General features: G+C 39.5%; 1 protein-coding gene across 1 annotated transcript in view; it reads left to right on the top strand.

Annotated features, from left to right (window-relative positions):
• The window catches only part of PTPN14 (protein tyrosine phosphatase non-receptor type 14), a 110,592-nt gene that overhangs the window by 21,338 nt on the left and 69,471 nt on the right, over positions 1-19,783 (top strand). The window contains exon 2 of the mRNA XM_056487123.1: positions 17,659-17,946. Within this exon, the coding sequence (XP_056343098.1) occupies positions 17,773-17,946 (174 nt within the window). The 5' untranslated portion in view covers positions 17,659-17,772. The remainder of the gene's footprint in view (positions 1-17,658; positions 17,947-19,783) is intronic.

Raw genomic sequence — 19,783 nt, 5'->3', positions numbered from 1 at the left:
CCAAGGCTGTCAACTGACTGATGCAAGCTAGTGGAGGCTACAGTTTTGGAGTGATTTTTAAAATTGTTTGTTTGTTTTCTTTTTCTGAGAAGGACAAGTTGCATGTTTTCTTTTTGCACACCACCAGCTGCTCATGGAAGATAAGAAATTGCAGCAGCCAAAGCTTTAGATTTATTGCTGTGGCCAATTTCCTGTTATTTTTAATAGGATGCGGCCCCTCCGCTTCTAAACTCATGAGCTGTATCAAAGGGGCTGTATCATGTTTCAAACCACTCTGTCAGGTCCTGAACACACCAACAGGGCTCTGCCTTCCTATGCAACACTACATCTGGTTGAGGTATTTTTTATCTGTGTGTGCATCCATGGGCAAGTTTCAACTCCCTATTATGGGAATTTTTAGGAGCCTTTGTTTGGTTTTTTGTTTTCAAGTCATATTGTTTGAAAAGAAGAATTTGTGTTGAGATTTGCCAGCACAGGGAGTGGGAAGCAAGGAGTACCTGGTTGGTAGAGCACCTCTGGCTCAGCATGGGTCACTGCTTGGGTCGGAAATTAGGGAATTCCTGGCTGGCTGCTGTGAGAGAGATTCAGCCTCTTCACAGTGCCTGAGTGGCTGGAGCATGGGGAGGAAGTCTGGCTGGTAAACTTTTGGAAGATTAAATTTGGGGTAAAAAACAGGGTTTTAAAAAGAGGGAAATATGTTGTGTATCGCTGTTTTCTCTTGATTAATTTTATTTGGATTATTTTGGCTTTTTTAATTTAAGAACATTTTGAATATTGTAAGTCGTCTAAATATCCCAGTGTTCTCATGTGTGATAAAAATAAGGAAACAGAAAATTGAGTCAGGCACTAACAAAGAGCCAAAGAGGGAGTTAAAGGAGGGAGATCAGTTGGTCTGTATTTTAAAAGGACTTAGCAGGGCTTTGAGATGGTGGTGCTCGTGCCCTGCATGGGGTCCAGCATAACTTGTTGGATTTGTGCAATGCAATGGTAATTTGGCAAGCTGAATTTGTAACTGTAATTGTCCAGTGGCTATTTCTAGACTTTATAGTAAATTTCAAAACTGCCCTTTAAAAAATGCATTGTTACTTTCTTTTTCTGGCCTTTTGTTTTTTTGTTGGCCTTGGGTGGTTACTTTGTCCTTAGACCATCTACGTAAAGTTTAGTATTAATGAACAATGAGGTTAATTTTAGTTATGTGTATTTTAATGTTTATTTTTTTAATCAAGATAATTGAATTGCAAATTGGATTAAACAGGAGGTGTGTTTCTGAACAATATTTTATTGAATTTAAGGCCAGGGAGGTGTGTTTCTTAGGATTTAGCATTATCAATGTCTCAGTTTGAACAGTGAATTTTTTGTTTTGGTCTTTAGAAAGTCACAAGTCCTGTAATACTTTTGACATCATGATCATTCAATTCTTTTTTCCTTCTCTGTCCTTCTGGATAATATTCTTTTTCCTTCTGTTAATGATATTGTTAATAAACAAAACCAAGCATCTAGGATCATCCCAAGATTGTGAATTTGATTTCTGATTGGGAGTTTCTATAAGCAAGAGCTGGGGAAAGAAAACAAATGTAATTTTTAAGCTCAGATGACCTGGAAAGTTTAAATAGGATTCAGTATGCCTTGAGGACTGGTAAACTTCTGTCCACTAATTCTGGACAAAAAAAATCAGAAATGCAAGGCACGCTTCAATTCTGAAGGTGAGATAGCAATGCTTGTTTTCAATGTTTTTAAAGAATAATAGTGTTTTATAAATGGCATAGCACAACCTGAAGGTGTATCTGAATTGCTCGTTCATAATTGACACTAGCTAGCTAACTCAGTTGCTAATTAGACAGTTTGTAATTCTGAGGAATACATTTTTCTGGTACTGGAAGCTAGTGAGTTTTACCTTGGAGACTGCTGCTACCTTTAGCAGCTACCTATGGTAAATACAGGGGCTTTGCCATATCTTGGTTTTAGCATGAATTTTCCAGCACTGGCACTGCATTTGTAAGGAGAGTCTGGCATTTTGCTCCAGAATATCCAGGGGTTTTATTCATTTTCTCTTATTAGATGCTTGCCTTTTTTGTTTTGCCTCTTCATTAAAGCACATTGGTTCTGTATGAATATAAATATTTTTCTTTGTATGTCTTTACATTTTACATACTAGCTTTTGCTGTTTTGTTTTAGCAAGAACTATAGTATATGACGAATATGTGCCTGTATGCAGTAAAACTATCTATCTCTCCATGTCCTACTTCAGATTATAGGAAGAAAAATTGCCCAGTTGATTTTCTGTAGAATTCTGGCCCAGAAATTCTGGCCCAGAAAGTCCCAGGGACTTTGGAAACTAAAGTGTATAAATTACAAGCAGACAATGCAGTTGCTTTTATGGAACCATCATGATGCCAATCTCTGTTCTTGCTAATATGACACCAAGCTTCACAATGGCCACAAAGACTCTAAAGGCATCAACCCACCCAAAGTGGACAAAAAGTAGTGTATGAAGCTGGCAGTAAGATGTGATGGCTTTAACTGTAGCCTGTCCATTTGAGATGCAGAGCCCACAAAAGCTTTATTTTCCTCGTGGGCACTTGCCCAACCCAGTCCTTACTGTGTTCTGTGCACGTCATGTATTGTCATAGCTCCTTTCCATAAGACTTGTAAAAACTACTTCTTTCTTACCATTTTTCCCCCCTAGTGTTGGAACAGGAGAATTGTTTGTCTTTCTAAAATTAGATATCCATGGATACATATAATATTTTTCTCTGTTTAAACTTGGCAGTTTAAATTGCACATGGAAAAGACAAGTGTCTTCCACTACAGGAAGTCTGTGTGTTGTATTCTTTATTTACAGGAGAATGAAATGTCATATGGGGTATTTCACTCTTAGTTCTGTAGAAGGAAAACTATCTTTGCAACAGCACATTTATACTGATGTCTATAGACTCTTCCTCTGTTTTCATTGTATGGTATTCATGGTACCACCCTGTGAAGGGCAGCTAACTATATATGGGATACAGCTAAGACACATAATTTTTATACCACTTGAGAGCTTTTATATAATTCCTGCCTTCTTTCTCCATCTAAAAGAAAGTGTTGCAATGTCCTCAGCTGTGTGGACCATTATTCAATTTATGTGTTCTTGCTTCAACATCTCCCTTCTTTTCCCAAGATCACAGATAAATTGGTCTTGTTTGCAATTTTTTAAGATTCCACAGATAGCTGTAGTAGTGGAAGAAAACTATGTAGTACATTATTACTTTTCTTGTATATGAAAGTAGTTAATTTTGTTTTCTATAACCCCTTAAGATGCACAGAGTGTTCCAAGGAAAAGCAAGGTGAGAATCTGGGAGGCTATTTGATGTCTAGGGTTGCAGGCAGGCTTGATTCCAGAATGGGGTAATTATCTTTCTGACCTTTTGGAACTGCTGTAATATTTGTGTACAGATGAGAAAAATGTGTAATTCTTACATCTATGAGGTACAAGATGATAGCAATAAGCAAATGTGAACTTATTTTCATAAAATGGTGTAATTGCTCTCATCTGTTGTCTGGGTAATAATGCACATAAAAGGATGAGCCTGACTCTTGAGAATGGGTGGTGAGTATGTTGGACCTCTCCATTGAAGAGGCTAAAACACACATTAGGATTCAGGTGGTTTCTAGGTTTCTTTTTGATTAGTAATATGAGACCCAGATTTTTGTGCATTTTTTAATGTTTAGAACACAAGTTAGATGAGTTAGAGTTGCTTTTTACTGTCTCTCTGCAAGGAAAAAAATGAACATTAATTGCAGTGGGGAAAAAGTGCAGTCTGAGTAGGCAAAGGAGTTTAGAAGAAGAATGGGCCTCTGAATTATGTATTTTACATGATATTCATGCCACTTACTATTTTACTTCTTCAGAACACTTTTGAAACTTACATAAATTGGCCAAGAGTTAGAAAGTTTTTTTTCCCCTTTTCTATCTGCACTGAAAAAATGTTTTCTCTATGTCCTTTTCTTTGCCAAGCTGTTTTTCTTTTCCTCCATACTCTCTCCACTTTATGCCAAAGTGATGCTTTCCCCCTCTCTGCAAATGAAATTCTCACTTAAACTAACTAAATAAATAGTGTCTGGTTTTTTTCCTAGTGTCAGGCCAAGTATTTTCATAAGTCATAGTAGTGAGTGGGTGCTATTTGAGTCTTGCTTACATAGCCCAGTGCCCTGAAGAAGGTTCCAGCAATATGAACTTGGTCTTTTGGCTCTACTAATTTATTTTTTGACTTTCCATTGTGAAAACATGGTAGTAGATTTAGTGCTGTCCTTGTCACTGTCAGCAGACATTTATCTGCCAGTACATACATCCTACTGCCAGTTAAAATGTTTGATTTAATGGACTGTTTAGAGATAGAAACAAAGGATTTTGAAATTTGTCCATCATGAGTAGCAGGTTAGCTTTCCTTCAAAATGGCACTTTTTTTGCATATTCTTTCTTGATATAATCATAATGCTCATGCTTGGATATTTTGCAGCATTCACTTTCTAATTGAATTCTAGGCTTTGTGATTCTAATAGCTTTGTATTATTTTTGGCATGAACTGTAATATTAAGGGTCAGCTGTTTTTCTCTTTGACAAGTTTATGTATTAAAGCTTAGGAAAAAGACTGAAAAAATCTAGCAGCTTCATTTGGGGTATGTAATCCGTGGTTGCCACTGAAAACTCATGTTATGGAATCCCATAAGGATATGATCATATTCCATCAAATCTCCTTGGCTTGTGACCAAAGAGAAACATGAAGGTGTACAAGTATTAATTAAGCACAGTTAATGCTTCTTGTTTCCAGAAACTTTATAAAAATAGCCAGGTATAATAACAACAAATTCATTTTTCTTAGGAGGATATCCGGAATTTGACATGCCAGTGTATGACTGTGAATTCTGGCCCTCCTGAAGAATGGAGGTTGTTTTGAAGACAGCCCTTCAGGAGGATTCTCCTATTTATGTTATTTGAATGCCTGTGTTATATTTAGGCACTGAAAATGCTTCTGGACTGAGTGTCCTGTGTTCTGCAGTGAGGGAGTGGCTGGGAAGATACGAGCTGTTCTGTCTTTCACAAGGATTCCTAAACCTCTTTTCCAGTGATCCTGTTCCCTCTTAGAGAGTCATGGCTGAACTGTGCTGCCTCCAGTCAAGAGCAGGTTGTAAACCTAGTGCAGGGCAGTGGTTTGTACTGCAACCACAGCTTTTATTTAGCTGAAAGGGAACACTTCATTTCTGTCACAATCAGGCTGATTACCTTCCAAACCAAAGCAAGGCAACATCACCTCTTCATGATGTCTGTCTGCTGTGTGATGGGCTTGATTTCATCTTTTTTTTGCCTTCTTAAATAGATCCAGTATGAAGCTGGAAATGGAGAATTAAAGATCTTGAGTCGTTATAGTCTGTCACTCTAAAGAGGAAAGAGCAGAGCTGGTGTTATCTCTGAATCACACTTCACAGTGATAGACCAAAAATTGCAGGAATTTCTTATTCCTTACTCTGCATGATCTTTGTAATTGCTGTATCTGTCACTTTATCCCTGGCATTCATTCTGTAAATAATTACCCTGTGACCCTTTGGTCCTTAGTAACTCTTTCAAAAGCACAGCTAATCATTTTATAAAAAAGGCAGGCCAGGTAATTCTTGGCAAGTTTGTCCTAGAATTTTGCATCTACAAATGCAAACACTGAACTTTAGCAGCAATAAATAAATAGCTTGGGTGGAATTGCAGAGCTGTGGCCACTTGGTGGGGAGCATTTCCCTTTCCCTTCCCACTGACACTGGTGTCTCATGTGGAGTAGATGTTGCTGTGAGACAGAATCAGGCATGGTTTAGTCTGCTCCATTTTTTCCATCACATACAGCAACTTGTTATTCCATGATTATAGGAATTTGTGTTATCATGGGCTGATCTTTCTGGTAAATTGCTGAATGAAAGGCACACTGGTGTCAAATCTTCACTGTGATGTTTGCTTTCATTTCTGTTCAGCCTGCTGCCACTTTGCACTGGATTTAGAAAGGCTGAAGTTGCAGACTTGTCTCACTCCCACACTGTGCTGGTACAGGTTGTTTGATTTCCCAGGAGTGGTGGCCACACTTAGCAGCACTTCAGGAGGCTTGAGTGTCTTCTCAACTGCCAAGGACAGATTTTATTTACTGTTGGTAAAGGCAATCACTGCATCCACACAGCACTGCCTACTTTGCAACAGAGCTAGGAATTAAGAAATTTAATTTCCTTTTCTTCAAAGTGGATGGGAATATAAGGTTTCTTGCTATCCCTCTTGGAGTTTGTGAGCTTGCTGTGCTAAATCATTTAGCTCCTTTAAGACATGAGTGCAATCTGTAGTCCATGTCCACATTAAGCCACAGAGGAATGTTAATATCAGGCTTCAAGTCAGAAAAATGAAATGCTTCCAATTTGCTAACCAGAGACAGGATTACAGGGAGGGCTGTACCATAAGGGCTTTCTCCACTTTTTATTTTTGTTCCTTGTTTCTTCTCTTGCTTCTCTCTGTGTTGCAGTTCAACTGAGTCTTAGGGATACCTTGCACCTAAGATTTCTGCAAGTCCAATTATGTGATTACAAATAAGTTAACCTGATGCACACAGAGAGACTATTTAATTATTATTTATTTTACTCCACCTTCTTCTCTTTTGGTGTTTAGGTTTTGTACTTAGAAGAAAATAAACTCACATAACCTATATATAGTATTTTTCTTTGCCTGCAGAACTTCAATGGCCACTGCAGTGGATCCAGTGGATCAAAGGCCTATTTGTGCCACTTTGATACAAACATACAATAAATACACCTACCTGTGGTTGTATAGAAGGTGTTTTGATTTTGTGCAAGTTGTGCTTAGATCCAGGCTATTTTAATAAATTGTGCAATTTAACTTTAGAGTAACCTTGCTGCTTTTCATTTGAGAACTAAAAGTCAGACTAACTCTTGTTTTTCAAAGCTAAGTTGCTTGTAAAGAACAGCAAAACAAGAAATTGTTAATATTCTGTTTTGATGGGTTTTGTCTCTCTCTATTTTAATATACAAAGTCTACTACAGGAGCTACAGAGCATCACAAGCTTGCAAGTCAGTTTTGACCTTTATTGCTCCAATCATATACTAAGATATTAACATAAAAATAGATTAATCTTAGCAAGAAATAGAGATGGTTTAGTTTAAAGAATAATTTCTTTATGACAAAGTAAAATTTTCTGCAAAGCAGTTTTTCACTCTGAAGTGCTACAAAGCAACTACTTTCTCTAATAGGGGCAGTTAACAAGAGTCAGTTTATAATCTCATTAAAAGCTGATAACCTCAGATATGATTCCAAATAAAGCTATCACCGTATGTTAAAGGGTGAGTATTTTGTGCAGACTTATGGTGAAAGGTTGTAAAGTGATTATCAAAGTACTGTTTGGAAAGGTGAAAAAAGAATGGCATGCCACAGTTTTTAGATTGTATTACAGTGGGTTTGTATATAAAGCTGCAGCATGCATTTTGCACTCCAAAACTAATACAATTTTACTAGCCTTCAGCCTAAAGCTGTTCTCTTGAGTAGGATTAATGACAAATAATATGTTAGGGGAAATAAGCAGTCAATGTAAACCAATCTATTTTAGTACTGCTGCAACTAAAAAAGGAAAATTCTACTTTTGTATAATGAAAGAATATGTGGTTGGTACAATTGGTTGGTACAATTTCTTCCTCTCTCAATGTAATTAGCAAGACTTTTTGGAATACAGTGGAAGGTTGAACTCCTGATTTTTCTCTCAAGCTCATTTGAAACCTTTTGAAAAGTATTGTAGTGCTGAAGGATAAATGTTGATGCCTGAAGCAGTGTTTGAGGTAGAAGAGTTTTTCTGTTAAAAATCAGAATTAGAAAATAAAAAGACATTTGCCATAATATCTCAGTTACTCTGTGCTATCCAGCACTGTGATTTCCAGGTAATTGTTTTCAAATCTTGTTTATTGATATGATCTGCCACAGAGATGAAGGAAGAATGCAGGGGGCTCACAGAGAGGGGCTCTTTTGTAGCCTTGTAATTCTGAGACACCGGTCAAAGAAGTCAGTCACTTCAAAGAAGGTTCCCCCCAGCCTCCCCCTTTCTAGCCATAAATCTTACTTCTAAGTATTTTGACTGTTTCAGTCTACTGTTTAAGCCCACACAGTGGGCACTGGAAAATAATCCTTTAATACAGAAAGAAAAGTGCCATTAGCTCATTTCCGCAGCTATTCTGTGTTTCAGATGAGGTGTTTTGCTGTCGAAACAAATGCAGTTATTCACAGGCTGGGGCTGTGTGATTTACATCAAGGCCTATATTCAGTAAAGATAACAGATTTGCTTTCTTCATGCATGTGCCCATGATATAATCCTCCTTTGATACAACTTGAAGGAATTTTTTCAGCATTTTGGAGCATTGATGTTTTAATGCATTAAGTGGTGGAGAAGCTTTTTTCCGTGCAAGTTCAAAAGTTCATGTTATGATCTTGTGTGAAGTATCTACTTGTGTAACTAAATGTGCCTGGTTGTGGTTTGGGATTGACAGTGTGCATGCTTTTTTAACTTTGTTTTTCTTCTCTCTCTCCCCCTCTTCTCTTTTTTCTTCATTCTATCACACTTGGCTCTCACTGTTTACCTGCAGCCACTTTTCCTCCATTGCATTATCTCTGTTCATTACCTAATAGGTGAATGGGACTAATTGAGCCTCTCCAGGATTGTTCTAAACTTCAAGAAACCGAACTAAGTTTTATTCTTACTGCAAGTCTGCAGGCATGGGTCTTGCTTGACTTGGATTTTGGACTGGGTTTTGTTCCTGTAAGGAGAAGGGCAGGTTGGCAGTTTAGAGTGGCCACCACATTGTTAACGTTTGAGATGTTCCAAATTCAGTGTTTCTTGTTGATCTTTCCCCTCTCCCCCAATTGTACATATTAAGAAAACATTTTCTTTCCTTGTGGGGCAAGGTATCCACGTGTTGCAACTTCCTTCTGCGAAACAAATACCTTTTTGACTTTTGCAAGAGCTGGAGGTAATGTAATACATTTTGGAAATCTGTAGTTATAACCCAGGTTTTCCCAGTTTCTGTTTATTTGAAAGACTTTACAATCTTCCATATATAGTTAGATATATATATATATAAAATGGAGAAGAGGGTACACAAGCATTACCACTAAGCAGAAATTGTAAAAATTCACGTGCATCAACCATTATAAAATCAGAAGAAAGGCAGGAGCAGACATATCACACCTTGATTAAACACATAGGACTATATTTTGCTGCAGTAACACACCTTCCCAGCAGGATCTCAGCTGAGAGCAGCATTGTGTGAGTCCAGATAGGCAGCTTCCAGTCTCCATCTGACACCAGATCTGTGTAATGAGCTGATCTTTCAGTCTCATGAGCAGTGGTTATTTGCTTCCTAAGCTCCAAGTGCTCCCTTGTAACTGCTCCATTGCAAAATCCCAGTACAGAAGTGAAATTGCAGCCACCTCTTGAGGATAGGTATTTTTTCATTAAAGCAGGATAGATGATGTTTGAACTTTTTTGTCTTTCTTTTTAATGAAGTTTTTATTGCATTATTTAAACTAGTACACCAACTGGCACCAGTGTGTGCTGGTGGATGTTTAACTAGTGAGAATGCTCTGGGGTATATAATTTTACCCCTATCTAATCCTTGGATCTGTTGGAGCTATTGATTCTGCTCTTCATGTTATCCTGTGTTTAGAACTTCTTAGTTTTACTAATGTCTTTCTTTGTAACATGAGAGAATAATGAAACATGCTGTAAGAAGTTTTTCTGTGGATTTTACTAAGCGTATCATTCACTGTTTTTATAATGTTTTTGCATGCCCATCAATCACATTTAGCAGGAAATGTAGCCTCCTAAAAATCACTGTAGCTCTAGCAAGTCAAAGGAGTTGAAAACCTTTAAAAAGCTAACTAACTAGGGGAAAACTAAATGGAACCAATACTATGATTGTAGTCAGTAGGGTAAAACAGGGACAAAATCCTGTCAAATATTCTCAGGCATTTTAAGTCACTTGATTAAAATGGATTTTAAATTGACCATTACAATAATGGTTAGGCTTTTCTGATCTTTGATTCAGTGAAAATTTAGGCTGCAGGACCTGGTGCCTTTTCTGAAGGGTGGCACTTAGTCATCAGTTGTTGTTCCAGTTCTGAAAGAAAGATGTGCCAAAATACCAGAATGCTTGTCTTGGTCTTTCTTCTCCTCTTCTGAATGGCTTATCCCATGCAGAAAACATAAACATAGGGATGTTGCAATATTAACTCCTCTTATAGACATTCAATTACAGAATGATGTACTGGTGGGGGGGGGAACAAAAAAAAAATAGTGCAATTTGAACCAACTGGGTATTTCAGATAAAAACAGTTTTGGTTCTGACATAGCTTTGTAATACAGGAATAATGGGGGTGTGTTCTGGGGAGTTCCTTTGTTTCCTGAGACCAGGAGCCTTCCCTGGCCTGTGATTTCACAAACTGCTCTCCAGACCTGACCAACTGCGGTCAGTTAAGAAGAATTGCTCTTATTTCTCCTTTTCTGTGCTGAGTGGTTCTTTTCTTCCCTCTGAGTAAATGGGCTACTCACTCTGGGCTCTGCTGTGATCTATCTAAACTCACTACCCAGGCTGAAAAGGGGTAGATCATATTCTCTTACTAAGTTAGGGAGGTGAAGTGGCTAAACAAGGAGGAGGTTCCAGCAGATTTTCAGAGTTGGCACAAGACAAGTTGTAATGTGCTCTGGAATTAAGGGAGGGAGAAGAGATCAGGACCTCTCTCCATTCCTGGCAGAAGTGAGCTCTTAAATGAGATTGCCTCAGGTACAAAACTGCATCCTTGGATGGGTGCCATCCAGGCTCTTGGCTGTGTCTAATTTGAGGTCTTGCAATAACAGCCAAGGTGTGAGAGGGTTGTAAATGGTTAACTGCTGTACCCTGCAGACCTAAACCCTGCCATGACACAGGGGTGGAGCTGCTGCAGCCACCTGGCATGGTCAGGCAGCATTTCCTATTTGGAGGGGAAAAGTGCTGGAGTCAGGCATTTTGATTTGGTAGGTTGTTTTTTTTTTTTTTTTATTATTATTTTTTAAACTTTAGAACGTGAAGTTCTACAAGGGGAGTGGTAACTCTGCCTTCATTACTGATATGATGTGGATTAAAACTGATCACAATGGCAATGCAAGGCAGGTAGGTATGTCACTTCATGCAGATGTTACTTCTAACTTGAATGCTTAGACTACCTCAAAGAGAGCCCTCCATCAGTAGTTGCCTTAGAAAGGCCTGTTGAATTGCTGTGGGTATTCTAGAATGATTAGTAAGAAAATAACGGATAAGGTGCTAATTTGCAGTTTGGGAAGTTCACATCTTGTCTGCAATGGAAACTTTTTTGGACACAAAGACTAACTAGACTAACTAGAATCTATAAAAGTACTGGGTACCTGTGGACCTTGTCATAGAAGACAAGGTGCTGCCTGACAGATTTGTACCCACAAAACTGTGTGGTTCTATGGATGCACAAAAAAGATGTGTTTACACTGAAAGTGTGGTACTTTCAGGGGAGACAAGGGAGGAATAACAAGTGGTGCATGTACTAATCTCCATGTGCTTCAGAATTATTGAATATGTGCTCTCTTGGGTACTGCCACAAAGGAGAGGAAGGAAGAATTCTAACTGGTTTGAGTTGAAGTTATTATTTTGACTTTATTTAAACCTCTCTAGATGTTTTATCTGGACTACTGAAACCAGAAGCTGACCCAAATTGGATACAGTGAAAACACACAACAACTTAGGTCAAAAAAGATCTGTTACAGCAGAGGTGGATCTGATGGAGAACACAAGTTTTCCTGGAAAGGGAAAGCTGTGTTTGGATTGGGAAAGTAGAAATGCTAACAAAGATAGTTTTTTGATCTTTGGCCGCTGGGTATTGTTGTCTGGTGACTCACAGCAATTGTAGTAACAGTAGCAGTTGTCTTCTGAGTTCGGTGTCTTAGAGAAGCCTTGGCATCTGTTCGTGCACACACCTGTGGGATCTCTAGATGCTTATGGACTCTTAGAAGTTCTGTAGAGAATATTAGATATAAAAATTGAATTATGTTGTCATTTGACTCCCTTTCCAGAATGTAGAGGTGAGAGTTAATAGTTTTATTACTGTTTGGATTAGGAAAATATTTAAATTCCTGCCTGCAAGAATTTTTAAGGAGATTTAAATGCCTGAGGATGATGCCTATGTCTCACCAGGGACTGTATAAACAAGTAGCTGAAGACAGTGGCCTTGCAGCAGAAGGCTTTTTATTATGTAAAGGTTAAAACTCCCTTTTATCTGCCCAGAGATGAATTTGACTCCTGAAAGGCTTTATGGGACTTCCACAGCACAGAAATGTTCCTTGCTGTGCTCTACCTGCATGAAACTCTGCCATGAGAGCACTCAGGGGAGAGAAAGCTGTTTGACAGGGAGAGAGATCTCCTCCTCTAGACACAGCTCAGCTAGATGGAGGTGGATTGTGTCAGACCTGTCTCCCATGCACTGCTGCTATTTTTGCTCTTCCCTACAGCTGCAGGCCAGCACACACTCCTCTTGCATGCCGTGCCATGCTGCGGTCTGTGCCCAGCCCAGGGTTACATACTTCCCTTAGGTGTGCTGCTGCTCCTGCAGTGCCAGGAATGCTGGAGGGCTGCCAGGCACTGTTGGTAAATACAGGCTGCAGTTTGACATAATTGCTCTCTTCCTGGAGTTCCAGAAATTACGTACAAGAGCAGATGAAGTGAAGGGAAGCGTTCTGCTTTAAGTGCATTTCATATCAGATGATATTTTTTCTTTTTTTATGCTCTTTGGATGCAGTACAGTCTGTACCTGTTGTCTGTAATAGAGGAGAGAGTCACGTACTTGGAAATGTCCTGAGAGTTATATTTGCCTTAATTATTTATCAGCTTTTCTTCACTTCTGGCCTTCAGATAAATTTAAGAAAGTGAAAGAATGCCCAGTGACTGGAGCAGTGCCCTTTTCTGTCATATGTCTTCTTCCTCATGAAACACAAGCAGCTCAGCTTCCCTTGATCCTTCAGTCTGTCTTTCAAAATTACTAACAAACAAAAATCTTGCCAGTCCCAGCTGACTTTGGGAGAACTAAGGAAGAATTTTTTTTTTTTATTATTTTTGCCTTCTTTTGGTTTTAGGTTTGGAAAAACACATCAAATATTACTTCATTTGCTTTTTGTGTAGTAGTGGTGTTTGACCTGGTTTCACGGTAATGTCTCCTTAAAAGTAAACAAATAAAAACAAAAAAAACACCCCAAAAATTACTGATTTGGAAAGCCACAAATTTTTATCTGCATCAGGTTAACTTAAAATCATAGGGAGAGTTTCTATTCTATGCAGAAACTAACAAAGTTTTCTTAAAAATCAGAAGCAATTCTATGCTGTATCACAGTGTGAATCTGACCTAGTTCTTCATGCAGGATTGACCAGTGAAGAAGGGTAGTTGCTAATGTCACTAATAGGTAGCACTAATGGATCAGCCTTTCCCTCCCTAAACCATTATAGCTCTGTCATCCTGAAGATGTTTGCTTGGTCCCCAGCATGGTGCTTTCAAGATATTCTTGGTTGTATGATTTATGCCTTTTTTCCCCCCCTCCCCCTACCTTTTGGTACATGATCAGCAGTATTCTATGACTGAGCAGTGGGGAAATGGTACCTCTTGAAACCCATTCTATACAGAGAAGAATGGTCAAGGACTCCTTCTGTCCCCCCTTGCAAGATGCAGTGGTGCTGTGGAGGAATCAAATGCTGTTGGAGAGATCCATACCTCTGCTTTTGTACAGACAGTGTGCTGGTAAGGCAAATGGAGATTTTTCTCTTCAGTCACACATAGGAAAAGAGACAGGTAAGAGTGTCTTGAGCTGAGGTGTACATGGTTTTCTTTAAGCTGTTTGCTAGTGAAGGCTCTTAGGAGAACTTGTGCTTGGCATGAGGTCATGGATTAAAGATTTAGTTTTATTCTGTGTCAAATTTGAAATTTGTTTTCGTTCTTTATTCTGTTTTCCCATTTTTGCTCATCACCATTCCATAGCAATTGACTTTATCCATATGGCTTTTTCAAGTAAATACTGTAAAAAGTCTGGTTCCAATGTCTGTGATAGCAAAGGAACTATCTTGTTCTGTTTTTTCTTGGTCTGATGAAGTAGAGGAATATAAAATTTTACCAAGAATCCACAAAGACATTGTATCTCTTTGTACTGATGAAACTGCATCTAAAATACTACTTTTTTTTTTTTTTTTTAGTAACTGTTTTCTGAGAAATGGTTGAAGGACTTTAAGGTTTTTTGTGTGTTTTGGAGGCCTACAGAGTATGTACTTTAAGCATAAGGAATTTCCACTTAGCAGTATGTTTAAATTCCAAAGCTTATGCTCTAAGAACCTTGTTTAATTCAGCATACTTCTTAGAATGAGCTTAATTTGCAAAGAGCAATTGATACACAAAAAAGAAAAAAGTCCCAAAGGAGCCCAGTATAAAAATAAATTCTTGATAGAAAATGTCAGTTTAAAAAATTATGTGTCTCCCTTTCACATCTGAAAAGCTCTTAATAGAAATCCTTTGTTAACATTAGAACAAGTTCATGGTTATCTGATAAGCTGTTTTTGGGCTTGCATTAGTTTCACTGGTTTGGTTTTGTTTTAAGTGGAAGTGTGAGTTTGGGGAGGGGAGTGTTGTGAATGCCTGCACAGCTGGGATGACTTTGTTAGGGACATTGCTTCCCAGGAAACCTTTAAATGGGGAAAGGAGTTCCTTCATTTCAAAGACCAAAACATTTCTGTCTGTCTCTTTTTTTCAGTCATCTACAAAATAACCATGAGTAAAATGAATGCTCCTGATGCTTTTAGGGTGATGCAAACATTGAAGAACCTAGTTTACCTTTTGTTGCCTGTAAGTGACTGGTCTTTGAGATCTTCCTTAGTAACTTTAACAGAAAACCCAGTGAGAAGTTGGTCAGACATCCAGAATATGTGCAAACAGAAAACTGACACTTGCATTGATTTGAGAATTATTAGTTTTTACAAGCTGGGTCAATCTGAGCTGTTTTTAAATGTTTCCAGCCTTGCCATCCCATTTAATTCTTTAACTGGAAGCTAGTTTAAGTGTGACCTTTCATGTGAGAGAGATGTCATTGGGCATTCATTCATTTAAGTTAAATGAAAATGTAACCCAGTCCATATTACACAAAGTGCATCCATTAACTCATTTGAGCATCTGCACCTTGAGAAAAGGTGCTGGCTAATTGTCTTCAGTAGAATTAAGGAAGAATTCCTGTTCTTTTACTGCCTTTGAAAAGCAGGGGAAATACTGGCCTTGTTTTCCTGAGTGTATGATACAACTTAGAGCAATTAATGTCCAATCCATGTAAACATTTCTGATATACAGGAGCTGCTGGGTTCATTCCAGAATAGCATGTTTGCACACACACCTTCTGGGATGGCTTGTGCAGCTGTAGCTGTACCTGGACAGCAAGGCCAAACACTTTAACTAACATCCTCAGGCTACTGCTAACTGTACAATTACTGTACAGTTTCCTTGCTCTGCAATGAAATGTGTGCAACTAACAGTAATGAAAGATAAAAGTCTCTTTTGAAATTGAATTGGCTAGCTAGAACTCTCCATGTGTCCAACTTAAAATAATCTGTGAAGCCAGAGACTGAGCAAAAATTCTCTTCTGGATAAGATGTAGTCTTCTACACCCTTCCCTCTCTGTAATTTCCTTTCATTCTTCCCACTTTTCAGATTCAGGCAGTAGTTTCAGATAGGTTGGTCAGCAAGGCAATTGGTGAGTCGTTGGCCAGGGGTTAAAGCAGCAGCCTGTCCTGCATTGCTCAGTACAAGGTCTGCAGCCATTCTGAGCAGTGTTGGACAAGCTGGTGAATGTTTGTTTGTTTCAATTCCTTTTCTGTGAGTCTTGGGTAACGTGTCCCTGACTCACCAGATTGTTGTGAGGATGTATTTATATGTCTTTGATGGCTTCTGATGTTTGAGCGATGCAAGGTATAACAGCTCTCATGCAATTATGTGAAAGTAATACATGATGTCTGCACCCATGAAAGCTAAAAATGGGAGTTTAAACCACAGCAGCTAATTTGATAGGTTTGTTTGCATTTCAGTCAGGTAGCAGTGCTCCTTCTCAGTCTCTAGGCTTTTCTCAGGTGATGCTGATAGACTACTAGGCTAGTCACACACCTAACCAGTGGTTTTCTTTTTGTGTGGGGCTTTTTTTATTTGTTTTATTTGTGTTGCTTTAACTCCCTAAAAAAGTCAAGTTATACTGGCTTTGGAAAATACACTTTGTAAAAATGTGATAGTTATTTTACTAGTGTAATGATGACCACTGTAGTCAATCAGGCAGCTTTTAATAATTTCCATAGCAACTAATTCAATTAAAAGTGAAAATAACTGATTCATGCAGTTGTGTGCCAAGGGATATGTGTGGGCAATGTACTATCTGTTTGAAATGTCACACTCAGCTGATGCATTCAAATGATGCATACTCTGCTGGCAGTGCCTTCCCTTGATTCTCTTAAGATGTGAGGAAATGAGATCTATTGCAAAACTATTGGTTAAGAGAAATGGACTCTTAAATGCCACCATTAGTGTTCCTCTACATTTTGCTCCAGAACATTCGAACAACACCAGGAAGACCTGATAGTAATTTGCTTCATTCCTCTCACCACATGGAAAGTGGCATTTTAGAGCTGGTTATGTCAGTGCAAACACTTTGTTTTAGCTTGAACCTGCTCTTAACTAAACTTTTTTTTTTTTGTTTGTTTCGCTTTAGAATGAGTTGTTCTTGCAGGTGAGGATCATAGCTTCTTAAATGTCATCACCTGTGCATCTCTAATTCTTCTGTCTACTTTGTGTTTTGGCTCAGCAGTTGCATATATCCCTGATTGATTTTGGGAGTTCTAGTTAGAAACAATATCTAGAATATGTGTTCTCTGGCAGCCGCGCTCCTGCCGTCACTCATTCCACCTGGAAGGGTGAAATGCAGGATTGCTTTGGAGCTGGAAGCCGGCAAAATGCGAGGGGCTGCCTCAGAGGAGGCTCTTCTGAAATGGCTCGGATGCTTCTTGCTTTTCACATGCATATTTTAGGTTTGATTTTTTTTCGGAGGTGCTGAGCGCCTGCATTTCCTGCGGACTGCAGCCAGCCTTTCTTCTTTCAAGATCGCACCTCTTTTCAATGCCTCTATTCCTTAGTTTTTTAAACTAGTTTTCAAAGCTGGCCCGAGGGCATGAAGACTCGAAGATTATGTTATAGACCCCTGTGGTGGGGGTAATGGTGGGAGAGTTAGCACCTCTGGATGAGTGCCCTGTGGAGTTGCTGTTTGTGCTGAGCCTCTCAAAGAACGGCTTTGCAATTAAATCCGTGCTTTAAATTCAGCGCCAAATCACTATTTTGGAAGATTCGTTGTATAAGGCATTCATTTGGGATATGTAGTAAGTGCCTGGCAATCCTGTGCGTGGAGGTGTTTATTTGATGCTTTTAAATGTGACTCTAACTTTTTTTTTTTTTTTTTTTTTCCCGCTGAACTTCAGGAACACCTTGTTTCACACCCCAGTGGAACTGGAGTCCGCTTACTCGTGTGTGTTTTGCAGGAGCCCCTTGGAATGGCCAGCCACCCTTGTTTCTGGAGGAGAGCGGGCGGCCGGGCGTGCTGAGCGCTGCGGGCAGAGCCGGGGCCGGGCCGGCAGCCCCGCCGCCCTCCAGCCATGCCTTTCGGGCTCAAGCTGCGGCGCACCCGGCGCTACAACGTGCTCAGCAAGAACTGCTTCGTGACCAGGATCCGCCTGCTGGACAGCAACGTGATCGAGTGCACGCTGTCCGTGGAGAGCACGGGCCAGGAGTGCCTGGAGGCCGTGGCCCAGCGCCTGGAGCTGCGCGAGGTGAGGCGGGAAGGGCCGTCGGCCGCCCACAGCCGGGCTCGGCTCGGGCTCGGGCTCTGTGTCTGAGCCGGGCTGTCCTCGGGGCTGGCCAGACCTGAGCAGAGCTGGAGCTTGGACAGGCAGGCTCTGATTGCGTGGAAACTGAGGCAGGGCGGCGCTCAGGGCTGGCTGTGCGCGTCCCTCATGCCATTGGTGCCCCTTTGTAGCACGGAGTTTCCTTCCTTAGAAACCGTGAGTGTTACTTTTCCGAGCTGGACAAGTTACAGTAATTTTTCTCTGAATGTAACCCTGGTTTCACCGGCGCTGGTGGCTGAGTAGTGCAAGTGGGAAGGAGAATCCCGGCTTTTAAACATCCTCCTTTATAGAAATAGTCCTGTTCCTATAAAACTGAAGCAGGCAACAGTAGCAACTGACAGTTGTGTTCTACCAGTAACAATGGGAGGAAGGTGGGCTTTCTCTTCCATTTGTTTTGTTTAATGTTTCACATCTGAAATCCTGAAAGGCTTCTTTTACATTCTCAGCGCTTCTGGAAAAGTTGAAGAAATCAGTCTTTATTCAAGACTGAAATTCTTTCTTTTCCTTGCTGTAGACTTTAGTGTTTAAGTGCTGAATCCTTTATGGAAATAGCTCTTCAATGTGCATGGCACAAATGAACTGACTGACTTTCTTACCTTCTGTGGGCTCCCTGTGTGTTTCCTATGTCCTTCTAGACTTTTGCAAATCGTAAGTGAAAACCCATTCCCTGGAAGTCACTGTGTTATCATCATTCTCTACGCACAACTGGGAAATTAAAAATCTTGCAATGTCTTATGCAGTTGGCCCATGGTAGTGGAGGCAGCTGGAAGGTAGCATACAAATACCTACAATATCTGAAAACTAAAAAAACCATATTTTTTATTACTTTTTTTTTTTTTTTTCTTTTATAATGATGAAGAATGGGAGAAGAATCTCGCTCTATGAGTGTGTCCAGAATAGGCTGGAGAATGTGTAGGCGGAACAGGGAGAGGGAACATTGTACTGTGTTTTTCACTCTTGGGTGGGGTTTTTTTTTTTTTGTTTTGTTTTTTAATATGAATTTTTACAGAATCATCTCCCCTCCCCTTTACTTACAGAGATGAAGATTCATTAATAAATAATTTTTCCCTTCTTTTCATCTTTCTGTTGGTGATGCCCTAGGGTGCCCTTAGGGAAGAACCTAACTTCTCCCTTTCCTTCCAGTGCAGAAAGCAGTGAAATGAAAGAAGTGATTCTCCTCATGTTCCTTGTGAGCTTATCTAGTTGGTGCAGCAGAAGTCTGGTCCTTCTGGCTCTCTCTGGAGGTCCACCTGCATTTGCAAACAATAGCTCTGTCAGGGGGTTAGTGTTCTTTTCCACAAAGCATTTTGTGATTTCAGAACGTGTTTTGTTCCACTTCAGAACAAAGCCTGAAGTTGCAAATTTTCCAGAGAAATTAAATTGGACAGTAGAGAAGCAAAGGAAGCTGTTTTGGTCAGTGTTCATTTCTATGGGGGTTTTCTCTTGCTTTGGATTTTTTAATTTTCAAAATTATTTCTGTCATCCAAAAAGAAATATGTCAGCACAAAAAGTTTGTGTTTCAAGATAAAAAAATATTTTAACAACATAGAAGAGAATGCTTTGATGTTGTTGGAACGCATTCCCCTTCTTTCATCACCCTCCTGCTTTTTTTTTCTAAGGAAGGTTTTGGCAATGTCGAACTGGTTTTGTAAAGTTCAGATTTCAGCAGTACAGCATTTTTTTTGACAGAAGTGGGTGTTTTTGGTTTTTTTTTAGGAGAGAATTACCTACCTCTTTTAACTCTGAGAGGGTCCCTATGTAT

Source organism: Oenanthe melanoleuca, chromosome 3 (assembly GCF_029582105.1).
Source record: "Oenanthe melanoleuca isolate GR-GAL-2019-014 chromosome 3, OMel1.0, whole genome shotgun sequence".
NCBI lineage: Eukaryota > Metazoa > Chordata > Aves > Passeriformes > Muscicapidae > Oenanthe > Oenanthe melanoleuca.
The sequence above is the reverse complement of the archived record's forward strand: the minus strand, read 5'-3'. Positions and strand labels throughout refer to the sequence as shown.